This window comes from Lathyrus oleraceus, chromosome 5 (assembly GCF_024323335.1).
Source record: "Lathyrus oleraceus cultivar Zhongwan6 chromosome 5, CAAS_Psat_ZW6_1.0, whole genome shotgun sequence".
Taxonomy (NCBI): domain Eukaryota; kingdom Viridiplantae; phylum Streptophyta; class Magnoliopsida; order Fabales; family Fabaceae; genus Lathyrus; species Lathyrus oleraceus.
This window is the reverse complement of record NC_066583.1, coordinates 565,088,958-565,108,010: the sequence shown is the minus strand read 5'-3', so window position 1 is coordinate 565,108,010 and position 19,053 is coordinate 565,088,958. Positions and strand designations below refer to the sequence as shown.

General features: G+C 33.6%; 2 protein-coding genes across 2 annotated transcripts; both read left to right on the top strand.

The window, feature by feature from the left end:
- Window positions 1–288: 288 nt before the first annotated feature.
- On the top strand, window positions 289–2,432 carry LOC127082084 (uncharacterized). The gene is made up of 3 exons (XM_051022310.1): window positions 289–1,035; window positions 1,156–1,401; window positions 2,358–2,432. Exons 1-3 carry the CDS (start codon window positions 289–291, stop codon window positions 2,430–2,432), a joined length of 1,068 nt encoding a protein of 355 aa, XP_050878267.1.
- Window positions 2,433–14,376: 11,944 nt separating this feature from the next.
- On the top strand, window positions 14,377–15,665 carry LOC127082083 (uncharacterized). Its single transcript, XM_051022309.1, has 2 exons — window positions 14,377–15,183; window positions 15,597–15,665. Exons 1-2 carry the CDS (start codon window positions 14,377–14,379, stop codon window positions 15,663–15,665), a joined length of 876 nt encoding a protein of 291 aa, XP_050878266.1.
- The last annotated feature ends 3,388 nt before the right edge of the window (window positions 15,666–19,053 follow it).

Here is a 19,053-nt window from a genome sequence, read left to right as displayed (position 1 = left end):
ATTAATATGGAGTGAAAAAGTAAGCAAATTAGTGTCTATGTGGCTAAAATAAAGCGCCCCCATTATGGTAAATCATCACCTAGTTTTGGAAATACCATCTATTACATCTTCACACGCTACCCTCATAACCTCACTACCTACTCCAACTCTTCCATCTTCCTGCTCCTTCTTCACACACCTCTGCTAGGGCAACTGCATTTTTTCCAGAAAAACTCCAAAATGTCACAACATCAAGATACTTTTGCTTCAAAAAATACTAAGTCTACTTAAAAGGTTAACGCTCCTCCCATGGACATTCCCGATGATGAGATTATGGATGTTGTTCCTCTCTCTGTTATTCCCTACGAGGCCATTAATTTGAACCAACCCATGGATGCCTCAGCTTCTGCATGCCCCAATCAAGGTAATATTTCTAGTATCCCTTCTGGCTCAACTCCTGCCACTAATTCTAAGGAAGATATACACCACACTGATCGTGTTATAAGAAACCTAGTCACTAGAATCCTTAATGAAGGACATTCTGTGAAGGGAGTCTCTACTCCACTGTCTAAAATTTACCCCTCTCCTGAGGTTGAACAACATAGTGAGAAGGATGACAATTCCTCCAGTTCTGAAAAGGACATGGCTGCTGAAGGGTTGTGCTCTCTAGGGAAAACTGTGTCTGATAAAAGAAAATCTATGGCACCTAAAACTGCCAATGCTTCCCACTCTGAGAAGCATGATGATGCAAATGTGGCGATTGATCTAGAGGATGGTAGCTCTGATGATCAAGAGGAAAGTTTACTTCATCACCTAAAGCCAAGTGTGGCTAAACGCATGAAGACTCGAAAAGGAAGATTTATGGTTGAGCTTAGGTCAGCTAGAAAAACTAAGAAGACTGCTGGTATTGGTCCCTCCAAATCTTTGAGCAAGGTTGAAGTAAAGAAGAGGAAGGTTAGAGAAGACTCTGAGTACGAAGAGGATGTTGAGGAAGATGTCCCTGACATCTCGCCTGTGAAGAAAACCACTGCTAGGAAATCTTCTGTTAAAGTTCATGTTGTTCATTTGGATAACATCTCTTTCCATCTTGAGGATGGAGCTGCCAAGTGGAAATTTGTGATTTAAAGAAGGGTGGCTGTGGAAAGGGAGTTGGGAAAAGATGTTGCTAATGTCAAGGAGGTCATGGACCTGATAAAGGCTGATGGGTTATTGAAGACTGTGGCTGGGTTCTCTCAATGCTATGAGGGTTTAGTTAAGGAATTCATTCTCAACACTCCCGAGGATATTGCTGATAAGAACAACAAGGATTTCTGCAAGGTGTTTGTGAGGGGTAAGTGTATAACATTCTCTCCCACTGTTATTAATAATTTCCTAGGAAGAAAAATTGAGGGTGCAGGTGAATTGGAAGTTACAGACAATGAGGTATGTAGAGAGATTACAGCTAGGCAGGTGAAAGGTTGGCCTATTAAAAAGCATCTTCCTGCTGGGAAGTATGCTATATTGCATAAAATAGGAGCTGCAAATTGGGTCCCTACCAACCATATTTCCACCATTGCTAATAGCCTTGGAAGGTTTATATTTCCTGTTGGAACCAAAGGGAATTTTGACTATGGTAGATTTATGTTTGAACAAATCATCAAGCATGCATCTACTAATGTAGTTAAGCTGCCTATTTCCTTTCCCTATATGATCTGTGGGATTATCCTGAATCAACACCCTGGTATTCTCTGCTCTAATGACTTACCTAGTAGAAGAAAACTTGCTCTGTCTATGCACTATAAACTGTTTGAAGGCAGTCATGTCGAGGATATTGTCATGACATCTGCCATGAAAAAGCCAGCCTCAAAAAGTAGAATAACTGTTGAGCTTAAGGATACTTGCAAAGAGCTGGGTGAAGGGATAAGGATAACAATAACTAGGAAACAATCGTTGGAAGCCTTGATTGCAAGCTTGGAGCAGGCTGAAGGTGAAAATATTTAACATGCTAAGGAAGCTGAAGCCCACACCTCTAGTGAGAGGTCTGCAAACAATGATGAGACAAGTGGCAATTCTGTTTCTGGTGCTGATGAAGCTGCAAGCTCAAGCTCTACTGATTAGCTCCTTTGACTTTGGTCCCTATTGATGTGATGTTTTTTTTATGTGATGGATTTTCTTGATTTTGGCAATTCTATTTTGCTGTTTTGTTGGTTTGTATCTCAGCTTGCTTACAGCTGGTTATGTACTTGGTTTTGTAACCCTTTAACTTTTGACATTTCGGTTAATGACTAAATAGACATTTATTTTGTCTCTTTGGTCTATTTTGGCTAAAAAGGGGGAGAAATAGCTATAGCTAGGTGATGTTTGGAGAACTTTTCTGGTGTGTTTTAGATTTGGCACAGGGGGGATTCTCTGTCTGTGTGAAGCAGGTTGCTGCTTGGTGTGGTCTAGCTGAAGGGGGAGATGATGTGTTCTGAGCACAAGTGCATGTGTGTTTACTAGTTGCTAATTTTTCTAGTAATGTGTGTATGTTTACTTCTGCTGTTGAACTGATACTTTGATTGATTTCTTGTGAACGTATGATCTGATGTATGTTTTAGCCAAAATATGCCAAAGGGGGAGTTTGTTGGTTCTATGTGTTGGCATCAATTTTGGTAAAACATAGTGTTATCACAAGATGTCACGCGTGTTGTCTTGACATGTGATATCAACTTTCTGCAGGATGTTTAAATATGGTTGTGCAGGAGTTAGCCAAGATGTCAGACCCGATGTTAAGACATGTGCATACAGAACATTCAGTCTGAATGTTGTGTTTTGTTGTTGCGTTTTTCATGCAAATCTTTGTGTGCTTATGTGGAGATTGCATGCGTTATTCAAGGAGTAATTCTATTTAAAACCAGAATGTTCTATTTTCCAAAAGGGAATGATTAGCTGATGTTTCTTAGGAGATACACAATTAAAATAGAATTAGGGTTTCATGCTGCCCAGACCCATTCAAAAAGCTTCTATTTAAAGGCCATGTAAAACCTGTTTTACACACACAAGATACTAACGATTAAGTGAGAGAGTTTTAGGGTTTTAGTCTTGTGTGAGCTTGTGAATTGTGAGTCATTCATTCATCTTGTTGATGTATGAATTGGACTGAGTTTTGTGTTGTAATTTGTCCACTCTAAGCTTTGAAGTACGAGTGTATTTGTTTACTTGATTGAAGCTTTTAAGCAAGATCAAGTATGTGTCCTTGAAGCGTGTCTTCTTTCTTTGTAATATTTGTTCTAGTATCACTACTGTGATTGAGGGGGAGTGAGTAGGGTCTCATATCTAAGAGTTCTTAGATAGAAGTCACACGGGTAGAGATTAGGTGAAAAGACTGTAACTTGAAGTTGTTTACTGAGAGTCTTTGAACTAATTTTGTTTAGTGGATTTCCTTCCTGGCTTGGTAGCCCCCAGACGTAGGTGTGTTTGCACCGAATTGGGTTAACAATTGCTTGTGTTGCTGTTTAAATTGTTTCTCTATTTTTATCCTGTTTATATTTCACTTGTTGCTCAGATATTAGTGTCGTGACATTACCTTCGACATCTCATATCTGATACCAGAATTTCATATTTTCAAAACTTTATTAAATTTCTAAGTATATGAGTTTTTCATGTTTTTCTAAAAAAAATCATATTACATGTTGCTCCATGTATATTTATTACATGTTTGGTACATACAAAGTTGCATTATGGTATATTATAACATGTCAAAGTGGACCTTTTAAAAATTTCATTGTATGCTGGAAAATACAAAGCTACTGTTTTTTGGTATGTGTTAATCGGTTAACATATACATATTAACCGATTAACCTGTCTCTTTTTTGTGTATTTTCAGCTTTTTCAAATGCACTAACCGATTAACACACTAGTGTTAATCGATTAACCCTGTAACGTTCAGCCACTTTATTTAAATTTTTTTGTGTTTTAAGTTTGGTCTTGTGTTTTAAAGTGATTATGACTATATTTTGTATTGCTTATGTCTTTATATATCCGTTATGTCTTTAAATTTACTTTTTGGACTAAGTTTGTGTTTTTATGTTTTGTTAGAACTCTTTGGTTGTTGTATTTCTATTTATATGTGTTTGCATTTTATGTAACTTGTTTATGCACTATATATTTTTTGTGCCTACTATTTATGTTGTATGGATATAATTTTTACTTTATCGTCTTTTCTAATCCTATTTGTTAATGATAAAGGGGGAGAAGAATTATTTGTGTATTGTATGCATGCTTTTCTCTAACACAGAAATGCAGCTAGCAAAAAGTACTTTAAAAACTCTCAACCATGGATCAAGGGGGAGCTTTGATCAAGGGGGAGTCTATGTGTTAAAGAAAATAAGATTGAAGCTAATTTTCAAGAAACGTTTTTCATCATTAAAGAGGGGGAGAATGTGAAGGCATGCTTCTCAATATGTTTTGATGAAGACATTCTACATGCAAGTCAAGACTAGCAAAAAGAAATGGATCAAGACTCTTTGCAAAAAGACAACGTTTCCAAGTTTTATAAAAGTCTTGAAGAATTGGTTAGGAATTGATCTTCAAATTTTAAGGTATATCGCCCTCAATCTCTCCTTATGTATACAAGTGTTCAAAATATTATTCATTCATACCATGATACATTAAAATGATTTGATGCATTAAAACATAGTTTTTCATTTCATTACAAATAAATTTTTGCGTTCTGGACTGATGTTAATCGGTTAACACTGGGATGTTAATCGATTAACACTTGTTAAAATTGAATATTGTTGGAACGTTGCAAGGTGTTAATCAGTTAACACCAGAATGTTAATCGATTAACATGTGGATATTTTGAATTTTTGTATGTTGCAAAGTGTGCTAACCGATTAACCTATATGTGTTAATCAATTAACACTGTACCAGTGCCAGAAATATTTGCATTTTTCATTCAAATGTTTTTCAAAAAGAGTTCTTGAACCATGACATCCTTTCATTAATTTCACTCTTTTGTAGATGTGTTTAGAGACTATATAAACATCATTTCTTCAGATTTCAATCTCACCTCCTTTTGAAAAAATTTCAAACATTCAAATATTCTCTTCATCTTTCAAAATATTTTCTAAGTGTTCAAAACCAGAATTTTTTAGAGTGAAACTTTCTGCGCATAACCTTCATAGAAAATCAACATAAGTTTCATTCCATTCATAGTGAACACTTGTGTAACATTGAGAGATTTGTTTGTTATAAGGAGAAGATCAATCCATAGATTGATACATATATAATTCCATTTTACATACTTATCAAAAATTCAGATTACTTTGTGTATCCTTGTTGTCCAGGATTGTTGGAAACAAGAGGTTCATTAAAAGGGAGAATTGTTCTCTTTTTGAACTTAGTGAATAATCCAAGAGGATTGTTCTTGGTGTAATTGTCAGTGTCTATATATAAAGAGTAGGAAGATTCTTGTAAATGTCCTAACAATAGTAAAATCTCTTTCATGTTGAAAGGGGACTGGAGTACTCTCGATCTGTGAGGGGAACCAGGATATCTCTCCGCGTTCTTTATCCTTCAGCATTTACCGTATTCATCACATAGTAATCTCTAAGGAAAGATTCTTAAAACAAGTTAAAACCGGAAAAAGTTTCATGATTTTTTTAAGGACATGTTTGTTTGTTTTGTTTTGTTTTATATTCACTAAGTTATTTATTAAGGTATTTACAAGGGAAAAATAATTAATAAAAAGATAGAAGTTATTTACAAAGATAGAAAAATGTTTATTTTCATTAATGTGCTCGGAGAAATTTCAAATCCCGCTCCTACGTACTCTCGGATGCAATGAGAGACTCTGATCCTCGTAGTACGATAAAAAGATTTGTTTGTTGCTTGATTTTATTTTATGAAAATATTTGGAATGTAGTGCACAAGGGCACAAAAAGACAATTTGATTAGTGTGTTTGGTTTTAGACGTTTTGAATTTTAAGTAATCGATCGATGCGGCAAACACTAATCAATTGACCACTTAAGGGTGTAGTGGATGTGTACCCACTTCTCTATTTGAAAAAGGATATTGGTTTAATTTAATTCATAAAAAATGATTTGATTATAAATACATCTTAACAAAAAAAGAATTGTTATTGACCTAACTTAATTTGAATAGAAATATATTTTACATATGTTTACAATTTTATTAAAATAAAAAGAAACGACTTAGTTTGCAACACCTTTGTTCATTTGGCCAAGCCCATGGCGCCAGTCGGAAGTTGTATGGGAGAGAGTCAAAGGTAGGCTTCCTCTAGAGCATTGGATCGGGTGATTGTATAGTCAACCAGATCTCATGAGAGAAGCTTGATTGGGACGACTGAAGAAGTCAACAAAATTGAAGGTTGAGATGGATGGTGCAACGTGGGACGACGCACATGGAATCCATCTGAAGGGAGGGAGTTAGTGCCTTTGAAAGGAGCCACGTGTGTGGATCAGGGAGCATGGAGAGAGAGTACATATCACTTCTCTCTCTCTCTCTCTCTCTCTCTCATATTTTTCTCACTCTTATCCTTTCTTCTCTTTAACCCTTGTCGTTCTCTCCCTCTTCTCTCATCCTTCAACCACCATCCTACTATTCTGGTCGCCCCCTCAAACAACCTGGCTACCCAATGCTCTGCCTTAAAACACAGGTTCTAATGAATGTTCTTCCTGAAAATTCATCGTCCTTTAGAACCCTAACCCCCAAAACAATAATCCTAGCCCTATTGGGCAAACCCTAACCTTAACAACCCAAAATTTCCCAAGAACCCTAAAGAACTTAAGAACCCTAACCCAAGGAGGATGAACCCTAACCATAATTTTTCCAGAAAATCCAAACATTTACCAAAATCCAAAACCTTTAACATGAACCCTACCTATAATTATCTTCTAAACATAATTCTTTAACCAAAACTCCCCATAAAACTCTCTTTCAACCAGATCGAAGCCCTTTCGAATCCGGAACCCTAACCCCTAAACCTCATCGAACCACAAACCACTAACAATACTCAAACTTCAAATTTAACCCTAAACAGACATAAACCAATGAATCGATAACAACAAAAACCAATAACATACATAAGTCAATAAATTACACACTTTATTATCACATGCCAAAGGGAACAAGGAATTCGATCTACAAACCTACATAGACATGGTTCTCTCTGGTAAAGGTGAAGCCTTTTTAATTTTAAGATTTATTTCTCCTTCTTTGGTTTATGTTCGAATTAGTTTTGACTTCCCCTTCTTCTTTTGTTTGATGTGAGGACCTGCTTGATGGATTGTATGTTGGGACAAATATAGCTTGGGCTTTTTTTTAGTTGTTGTTGTTCTTCGATGTGAAGAACAACAACTTAGGGATAATGATTTGTAAATTATGGATGAATTTTTTGTTGTAAATCTGTCTGTTATTTATAGTGTAGATTTAGGTTAGGTTTTTAATTTAGATTCTTTGTTTTAGTAAGTTTTAGATTAGGACTTGATTCAATTTAGGAAATTGTTGTAACTTTGTAAGCAAGTTTGTACGATTTTGGAAAAGATCTATGGCCTGTGTAAATCCAATTTGTAGATGATAATCTAAATGAATGAAAAAGATTTTATTTTCTCTCTTCTTGATTTGATCCATTTTTGTAACTTGATTTATGCATTTGGATGTTTTTTCTGATTTATGGCCTTTTTGAACTCTTGGACTTAGACCTAGGGTTTAACCAGATTTTTCCTCATAATTATAACCAAAATAGTGTTGATAATAATAATTTGAAAACTTAGTTTTGGTGTAGCCTTTTTTTCTACTATTTTTACCCTTACTTTATTGTATAATTTACTTAATAAATCACTATTATCAACTTCTATATAACTTCCTATTATTAACTTCCACATACTGTAATTTTTTAAAATTATATTTAAATATAAAATATGATTTATATTTATCCATTATACTCTTTATATTTATTTATTTTTTCTTTTCTTTTTAATGGATAATATTAGTTGTTACATGTTGACTATAAAAGAAAAATATTTATATAACTTGCGGCAATAACTTCCACTTAATATATTACACCCTCTCTCAGACGTTATAAGAAGTTTATCAAAATAAAAAAATAAAAATAAAACTATTTTTTTAATTTTTCAATTGATCCCCACACAATTGTTTAATCTTTAAAGAGATTAATTACTATACACTGTTAGTGTATTAAGTTTTACACCGTCGGTTCATCACCATCACCCGTTTGTATTATTTTATAGATTTTTAAAATAAAAGTCAAACTTCTTTTAATATCCAACGTCTATAATTAACTGATGGTGTAAAACCCTTTTACACTGACAGTGTATTTCAATTAATCTCATCTTTAAATACCTTAAAATAAGAATACTTTGGAATCATAATTGTTTTCCATTTCTTCGCACAAAATGAAGGTTGAAAGGTTTCACACAAAATGAAGGTTGAAAGGTTATATATATTGGTTACTTTTTTCTCTTCATTTGAATATTAATTAGTATTCTTTTTTATATTTCTCATTTAGTTTCATTCTTACAAATTTTAAGAGTTCAATATTAAAGTAATAAAATGAAGGTTGAAAGGTTTCAGATAAAATGAAGGTTGAAAGGTTATATATATTGGTTACTTTTTTCTCTTCATTTGAATATTAATTAGTATTCTTTTTTACATTTCTCATTTAGTTTCATTCTTATAGATTTTAAGAGTTCAATATTAAAGTAATAAAATGAAGGTTGAAAGGTTTCAGACAAAATGAAGGTTGAAAGGTTATATATATTGGTTACTTTTTTCTCTTCATTTGAATATTAATTAGTATTCTTTTTTACATTTCTCATTTAGTTTCATTCTTACAGATTTTAAGAGTTCAATATTAAAGTAATATAATGTTTTTGTTTTGACGTCTAAAACTGTGTGACCCTTAAAGTTCAATGTAATTGTTGATCATGGATTAAAAAATCAGTGCACAACATGCCCTGTTATTTCTTATTTAGAAGAAAAGAAGAAAAATAGAGTAAGTTATTTATCGTTACAACAACTATATTGCAGATATGGAGACAAATGATAAAAAATTGTGAAGTTGATTTTCTTTTACGGTTTATTATTCTCAATTCTCACACATCTTTGGTTCTAATTTTCAATTCTATTTACAAGATTATGCTTATACTTTAATAATTGTAACTATTTTTGGTTACTTAATTCTTAATTATTTTGTTGTTTTTTATTCATGTCTTTGTTTTTGGAAGAAGATCGCACTGTCGTAATGAATTTTTTTTTATGGAATGAGCATATGAAAGATATATAGGTGAACCAATCATATGGAACTTTCAATTGTTATTGTTTGTGCAATTAAAATGATAGTCTTATAAAAGCAAAGTGGATGAGAAAAATAAAGAATACATCTCCTATTTCTTCTTTGTTTCTATACATTTTTTATTATTCATAATGGTGCATGTTTTTTCAATTCAATTTTTATTATTAATGTGTTTCAATTCAAAAAGATCGAGGACTTTCAATTGATGTGTTTCTATTCCATATTTTTTTATTCAATTCAATTTTTATTATTAATGATCTTTGTTATTGTTAACATTCTCTTTCTCAAATTTTATTCTTGATGTTTGATTGTAAGTAAATCATAATTTTCAATGATTCTCTATAAAAAGTTAATTGCATCCACATGAAGTTTAATCACAGTAGAAAAATATTATTTATTTTAAATCTATTTTTTCTAATTTATCTGGTGAGTGTTTGTCAGGAAATAATAGATGACAACCAAATATATGTAGAATCAACCATAGTATGTGAATCAACCATTATGTGAATCAACCATTATCATCACTATGAACCTTGAAAATTCAGATTTCTTTTTTAATTTATTGATATTTTTCATTTGTAAATTTTATTAATTTATTAGTAATAAACATATTAAAAATACAAAGTTTGGATATTTTTAAATCCTGCATTTAATTTTACAGATAAAATAATATAATAAAAATATTCGTAGTCAAGATTCAAGATTAATTTATTAGTAACAAACATATTAAAAATACAAAGTTTGGATATTTTTAAATACTACATTTAATTTTACAGATAAAATAATATAATGGAAAATATTCGTAGTCAAGATTCAAGAGAACGTCAAAGAGAAAGACGGACATAAAATGCAAGACATCGAAGACAGCGGATGAGTGTTGAGCAAAGACAAGAAGAATTGGCTAGAAGGCGTTCAAATTATAGACAAAATAAAGACAAAGGAAAACAAGTTCAAACATGTGATCTTTCTGATATGAGAACCATGACGCCATTTCAAGACTTGGCAAATGCCAATTTTACTTCTCAGTTTTATCAAAGAGCACATGACAATGAAGCTGGACCGAGTACCACATATGTCAGTCGCGTTCCATCCACGGGTTAGAAACTTTAAATTATTGTATAGATTATACTTTAATACTTTATGTTTACAAAATATCAATTAATTATGCAAAAATAATTGGCTAATATGTTATTTCAATACTAATTTACAGATCAAAATTTTACATACCCAATTTTCCAACAAAATGATAACCACGAAGCAAGACCATTTATAAGAAATATTGATGACAATGATTATGGTAAGTATAATTCTGTCTATACTCAAATTGATAGTAACACACATTTAGATTTATATATTGTTGCTATTTTTCAACTATAACTCATTGAAGTCAATACTTTCTTTTATAGAATCACATTCGCAAAATATTAATTCACCTGTTAAAACTCACGAAACACAAACAATTTTTGATCAAGGTACAATTATGTATTTTTAATCCATACCATATATTGTATGTTTTTATTTAAATATTATTTCATGTTAGTCACCATGTATATAATAAGTATATTTCTTTTAATGCATGTTTTGTATGTAATAAAACACAGAATTAAGATATATTTTTCAAGCAAGACATAACATTGCTAGAAATTTTCGAAATACTGTTATGACAATAAAATCCCTACTTCCTACTTCGAGTGAGTGTAGACGATGCAATGTAAAATTGTTTCATAGAGAATCTCAAGATATGTGTTGCAAAGGTGGAAATGTGACAATTTCACAAGTGTCTGCTCCTGACGAGTTGTTACAGTTATTTTTAGACAGATCTACTGAAGGCATACATTTTAGACAATATATTAGAAGTTACAACCATGTAATGTCGTTTACTTCACTAGGTGTTCATGTCGACGAAAGTTTGGTTGCAACTGGTCGTGGTATTTACACATTTCGAGCTCAAGGCGCAGTTTATCACAAAATAGGAGGTTTTCATCCGAATCAAGGTTCAAGGCCACGTTACTTGCATTTATACATTTATGATACCGATAATGAGCTTCAAAATAGGATGGGGGAAACCCAATACTTAACCAAGTCGTAGTGTATAAATTGCAAAAACTACTCCACCAATGCAACCCGTTTGTCGTTGTGTTTAGGCAGCTTGCACTAGAGCCAAATATTGAAGAATGTAGGTTACTCATTAAAGAACGTTCTTCGAATCAACCACATTATAGTCTCCCTTCAACTTCCCAATTCACAGCAATTGTTATAGGCGATGGTGATGAAGATACAATAGAACGTGGAAGAGATATAAATGTCATCAACTATGATGGAAATCTAACAAAGGTTCAAGAAAAAACAATGGGGTATTATGATCCTTTACAGTATCCTATATTATTACCGTTCGGAACATATGGTTGGGACATAGAAACAAAAACTAATGTTGGAAAAAATGTTACATGCCGAGAGTATTACAGTTATGTGCTTCAGGTACACGCTGAACTATTTTTCTAAGAAATATACTTCTAAATGTGTGAAAAAATAAATCAAGATTGATTATTTTATTCAATGTAGATTCATCGTAATGATCAATCTGTATTGTTAAAATCGGGTCGACTTTTACAACAGTATGTTGTAAACAATTATGTAAAGATTGAAATAGGAAGGTTGAGATGGATCCGAAGAAATCAAAATAATATTCGGTCTGAGGTATATCAGGGGTTACAAGATGCATTACACGATGGGGAGAATAACGCAGGTATTTAATATAACATATTATATTTATACATGAAGAGTGTATACTTTATGTTTATACCACTATCCACACATTTAATTTTTATACTTTTCATATATTTCTATAGATAATGTCGGACAAAGAACAATATTGCCATCGTCATTTATTGGCAGTAATCGAGATATGACACAGAGATACCAAGATGGTATGGCCATTATTCTTAACAATGGTAAACCAGACATATTCCTTACAATGACATGCAATCCTTCTTGGATTGAGATAACTTCCAAACTAGGCCTCCATCAAACCCTACAAGATCGACCTGATTTGTTAACAAGAATTTTTCGATCAAAATTTGAGCAGTTGAAGGATGATGTCATTAACAAAGGAGTCTTAGGGAGGGTTAAAAGTTATATGTATGTAACCGAATTTCATAAGCGTGGACTACCACATGTGCATATGCTACTCATCTTGGATACTGATGACAAGTTACGGGAACCTGAAGAGTATGATAGTGTGGTGAAAGCAGAAATACCACGACATGAATCTGAACCAGAATTGTATGAAGCTGTGTTAAAACATATGATCCACGGGCCATGTGGAGTATTGAATCAAAGCTCTCCGTGTATCAAGAATGGTCATTGTAAAAAAAGATACCCAAAAGACTTTTGTGAAGAGACGCGTCAGGGAAATGACTCATATCTTGAGTACATGAGAAGGTTTAGTGATCCCATTTTTTTAAATATAAATAAGTCTGTTGATAATAGATGGGTGGTTCCTTATAATCCATGGTTATTGTTGAAGTACGATTGTCACATCAATGTTGAGATTTGCAGCAGCATCAAAAGTATTAAATATTTGTATAAATATGTTTACAAAGGTCCTGATCGAGTTGCAATGAAGGTTCACAGAGGTACAGGTATGGATATGATTCAACAATATGTTGATGCAAGATGGATTTTTTCTCCAGAGGCATTGTGGAAAATATTTAAATTCACACTTTACAAGTTATATCCCTCTGTTGAAAGACTACAAATCCACTTGCCAAATCATCATCAAGTGCGGTTCTATAAGCATCAAAGAATCACAGATGTACTGAATGATAACCAAAATGCAGTAACCATGCTCACTGAGTTCTTTGCACTAAACCAAATGGATCCACATGCCCGGAATTATTTGTACAGAGAGATTCCAGAGCATTATTCTTGGCTAAAAGGGGTCAAAAAATGGCAGCGAAGATGAACAAAACGAACAGTTATTGGTCGAATCTGTACAGTATCTCCTTCAGAAGGTGAGAGATTTTATTTACGTGCTTTGTTGTCTCATTTAAGAGGTACAACAAGATGAGAATGCCTTCTTACACATAATGGTGCAAGTTTTTTCACGTTCAAAAAAGTAGCTGAGGATTGGGGGTTATTAGAGAGTGACAATAGTATCCGTGAATGTATGCTTGAAGCATCAAATATGCGTATGCCATATGCTTTACGAAGGTTGTTTGTGACTATATTAACTTTTTGTGAACCAACTGATGTTAGAGGCCTATTTAATGAGTTTTATCTCTGCATGGTGGAGGATTATCAAATGACAGATATTGTTGTGGGAAATAACTTTGAAGATATGTTATTGAGGGAATTGAGAGATCTTTTGCTTCTACATGGAAAACTACTCAAAAACTATGATCTTCCAATATTGGCAATGGAAACAAATCAAGTCGGGAGAGTGCCAACAATTATTCAAGAAGAGTTGTCGGTCCAAATTCCAGATGAAGACATTCAATCTGTTGAGAAGTTAAATAATGACCAGATGAGTTCTTATAATACAATTATGAACGCCATCCACCAAAAACAAAGTCAAATTTTTTTTGTTGATGGTCCTGGAGGAACAGGTTAAACTTTCCTTTATCAAACTATAATGGCAAATTTGAGACGTAATAGTCAAATTGTCTTAGCAACAGCTTCCTCAGGTATAGATGCTACATTATTACCTGGTGGTAGAACTGCACACTCTCGATTTGGGATCCCCATTGATATAGAGCCAATTTCTATTTGCAAAATAACAAAGAATTGTGACCTTGCAAAACTCATTAGAATAACCAATGCAATCATTTGGGATGAAGCATCCATGATAAATAGATATTGTGTGGAAGCATTAGATCGATCACTGCAAGATATCATGAATATCAATGCTCCATTTGGTGGAAAACTAATGATCATGGGAGGATATTTTTGCCAGGTGCTTCCTGTTATTGAAAAAGGAAGTAGAGGACAAATGATTTCAGTGTGTATTGTTAGGTCTCAATTATGGGCCACCACAAAGATCCTACACTTGCGCCAAAATATGTGATCAATTCATGACCACGAGTTTGCACAGTTTCTGATGAGGATTGGAGATGACAATGAACCTGCTAAAGAGGATGACATGGTCAAGATGCCTGCTGAAATTGTAATACCATGGGAAGGAGAAATCTCCATAAAAAAGCTTATACAACATACATTTCCCCAATTAGAAAACCATGGATGGGATGCTTCATATATGGTGGAGAGATCCAGACTTACTCCCAAAAATTGTGATGTACATATGTTGAATGACATGATTATTAATAACTTCCCTGGAGATGAACATATTTTGTTATCTTTTGATGAGGTTGAGGGTGATACTCATAATCTATATCAACAGGAATACTTACACACAATTGCTCCTGGTACTTTACCACCACATGTTTTAAAGATAAAAATAGGGGCTCCTCTGATGTTATTGCGAAACATAGACCCTAAATTTGGATTGTGTAATGGGACAAGATTGTTATGTCGTGGTTTTTTTATGAATTTGCTTGATGTTGAAATACTTACAGGCCACAACACAGGAAAAAGAGCTTTCTTGCCAAGAATTAAGCTCAAAACCACTGATGGTGCGGGACTTCCTTTTATGCTTATTAGAAAACAGTTTCCTATCAAACTAAGTTTTGCAATCACTATAAATAAATCACAAGGACAAACAATTTCAAATGTCGGAATTTATCTTCCACGACATGTTTTCAGTCACGGACAATTGTATGTTGCTTTATCAAGAGGTGTTTCGCGGGCTGCAACAAGAGTGATAATTAAAGACGGAAAAGTAGAGGAGGAAGAAGGGGATTTTACCAAAAATATAGTTTTTAAAGAAATTTTGTTGTCACAACCTCAGGTATTTATCTATTATGTTTAGTCGTTCAACTATACTTTTTCAATGTCACACTTGGCGTGTACTCACTAGATTACACTATATTTTTTTACTATATTAATTTACTTCATTTGTTTTGCAATGAAAAGAGAGATATTTATGATTTCGATTCCATGGTTGACATTCCTATTAAGCAACAATGTCACTTAATGTCTTTGTTAATGTTAATGTTTATTTGCTTAATAAACTGTGAGAAATATTTTTTTCTTCTTATTTTATCTAAATGTTCTTATTGTTTTGAACAATCTATAACAATATATAAACACAAAATTTAGTTTTGGTGTAACATATTTTGATTTTCCATAATACGGTATTCCTAACCATCAAATTATTCCACTCACATTATTGATTTTCTTGAAAAAATCGGTTGAATATAGTCACGTCACAATGCGGTTTTCTCAGTTCAAATCAAATTTAATGCGCGAATATTACATATTGCAAACTAAATTTAATATGTATATGAATAAATATCATATGTTTCATCATATAATTAATTTATATTAAAATCAAATTATAAAAAAAAAGACGCTGTTAATATTTTCACCCGTTAGCGCAATAAAAAAAAGCGGACAAACAGGCACGGAGTGCCCGTTTGGACGCTAGTAAATAATAATGTAAAAGAGAAATGATCAACCTCACATTAGTATCATAACTAACAACAATGTTTTAGCAATATCATTTAAACAATATAACTAAATGGAAGCCAAAAATAAAAATAGACTACTAAAGGACAAAAGTCAAAATGGTCCTTCTTTGACCTTAAGGTCATTAGAGTTGATCAGTTGACATACTCATAATGGACTCTGGTGGAACATGGCCTCAGATACTAGCTCAGGTGGATTGAGCCTAACCCAAGGCACTCAGATACTAGACATACCCTAATGAGGTTGTGGTTTTAAATGATTAAGATGAATAAAAAGTAATGTGGTCAAAATTTGGGGTATGAAAGTAACCTAATTTTCTTCCGAAGCATGCACATGTCATATGCTTTATCAGATGTCACTATCTTAAGCAATCCTTCTACTAAATTCCCAGTATTCAACTTGCCTAGACTTCTATAATCAGATGCCCATACCTAGGCAGCTTTGTTCATCAGGAATTGATGAATAAAGACAATGTGATTCTGAGGTCTTTACACTAGCCTTCCAGATTCTGTTTATGGTCAGAGTTAATTTAAGAACCCTTATTTTCTTCTTGTCATATAACTTCAGTGAGCCTCTTTCCATGATTACTGAGAATCCTTTCTCTACCAGTTAACCAATGCTCAACAGATTACATTGTATACCAGGGACAAATAACTCATCTTCTATCACTATTGTTTTGCCTTCCTTTCTTAGTATGACAATCTTGCCCATACCTTCTGCCCTTAAGCTTCTGCTATCTTCCAGCTTCAAACTTGTTTTCTTGTTTGAGTTAAAGTCATTTAACCATCCATTGCGTCCAATCACACTACGCCAAAAACTGGAATAGACAGCGCATCTTAGAGGGCGCTTTATTACAAAAGCGCTCTCTAAAGTGAAGCGAAAAATAAGGAGCAATAGACAACGCACTTTAGAGGGCGCTTTTGTAACAAAGCGCCCTCTAAGGTGAAGCGAAAAAATAAGGAGGAGATAGAGGGACAACAATACATGGCGCTTTTTAGAAAGCGCCCTCTAAGGTTACCCTTAGAGGGCGCTTTTAATAAAGCGCTGTTATAAGTCCATGTGCATTTCCAGCTTATAAAGCGCTTCTGGAAAGCCTTAGAGAGCGCTTTCATAAGAGCCCTCTTAGGCCCCCTTTAGAGGACGCTTTTTTTCCACAAGCGCCCTCTAAGGTGAAACGAAAAAATAAGGAGGAGATAGAGGGACAACAATACATGGCGCTTTTTAGAAAGCGCCCTCTAAGGTTACCCTTAGAGGGCGCTTTTAATAAAGCGCTGTTATAAGTCCATGTGCATTTCCCCCTTTAGAGGGCGTTTTTTTTCCACAAGCGCCCTCTAATGTCCCCTTTAGTAAACATTAAAATTATAACATACTGCGCGTTTTGTTATTTCACTATCTGTTATTTTCGTTCTTTTTCACGTTAGGGTTCTAAGGCGTTTTCCTTCCACCTCTGTTAGATCTACATTATTACTGCGCGTTTCCTCCTTCTACCAATCAAAGGTACACGCTTTTCCCAATTTCTGTTTTATGTTATTGCTTTGTTTTAGCTTTGCCCAATTTCTGTTTTATGTTATTGTTGTCTATGCTACGTTTGTTTCGACCATGATAGCGCATGCAATAGGAAATTGACGGTTGGTTTTTAGTGACCATGATAGCGCATGCAATGGGACTACATTACCCAGTAGTTAGGGTTATACGACCTATGAACATATGATTTTGTGTCAACACCAGTATCATTAGAAACCTAGGTCCGAATGTGTTTGAACTCTTCTGAAATTGTTTTTTGTTTATTCTAATTAGTAATGGATAATACATGGATGTCTTCCAATCGATTGTCGAGAGAGTACGAGAATGGGGTATCAGAATGATTTTAATTGTTTTCTTTATTACAGGTAAAATGACTTTTATGATTTTAATTGTTTTTACATTTGTCATCTGATTTTAATTGTTTTCTTTATTACAGGTAAAATGGCTATTATGAAGTCAATCATTCGTGCAAGGGGCAAGGGATACTCGAAAGTATCAATTGATATTTGTTTACATGGGGATGTTCCATTGTCGTCAAGCCTCATTCGCGTAGATGATGATGTTGGATATTTGAAAGTATCCCTCTACGACAATGGAACATGTCCATCTAAACAAATATCAATTCTATCTTCAAAAGATAAGAGACCAAAAATATAAGGGGATTACGCAGCAAATCGAGTCAGTTGCATAAAAAAAAAGGTATAAACACAATTATATGATATTTATGCATAGAAAATGTTAATTCTTGATCTTATACATCACCTAACTAATTTTATGATATTTTAGGTTCATGCTATTGATATTGAACAAAAAGAGGTTGTTGCTAAGAAGACTGCTGCTAGCAAAAAAAACATACATCTCAGAGATGTTTTTGCTACTTAGTTTTATTTCTTTTTAAGTTATGAATTGGTTGTATATTTAGAATCTTTAGAAGTTAAACAATTATATATCAGTGGATTGTTGTATATGTATGGATTGTTGTATATAAGGCTTGTTGAATGCAATGTGTGAAAAAGGGCTTCAAATTATACAGTTTTGGGTGTACTGCTTCAATATACAGGTTGTCTAAAATAAATAAAAAAATATAGCGCTTTTTAAAAAAAAAAATTAAATAACCACCCACTTTAGAGGGCGCTTTTTAAAAAAAGCGCCCTCTAAAGTGGAAACATTTAAGGGTTTAGAGGGCGCTTTTACTGGAAAGCGCCCTCTAAACCCTTAAAAGTTTCCACTTTAGAGGGCGCTTTCCAGTAAAAGCGCCCTCTAAACCCTTAAATGTTTCCACTTTAGAGGGAGCTTTTTTTAAAAAGCGCCCTCTAAAGTGGCCCTTAAAGGGCTTAAAGAGCCACTTTAGACAGCGCTTTCACTAGGAAAAAAAGCGCTGTCTTTACCTATGCCAGCGCCAGATTAGAGGGCGCTTTAAAGCGCTGTTACAGGCCAAAAAAAGCGCCCTCTTTTCCCTCTTTTGGCGTAGTGTCATGAGGTTAGAACAACCAGAGTCTAAGTACCACACATTAGAAGATGAAGTACCTTTAGAGATAGTTATCATCAACATGACATGATCTAAATCTGAATCATCTTGAACCATGTTAGCTTTTTTTGTACCAGTCTTTTTATTTCCCTTTCCAAACCAGCAATATGAAGCAAAGTGACCATACTCCTCACAATT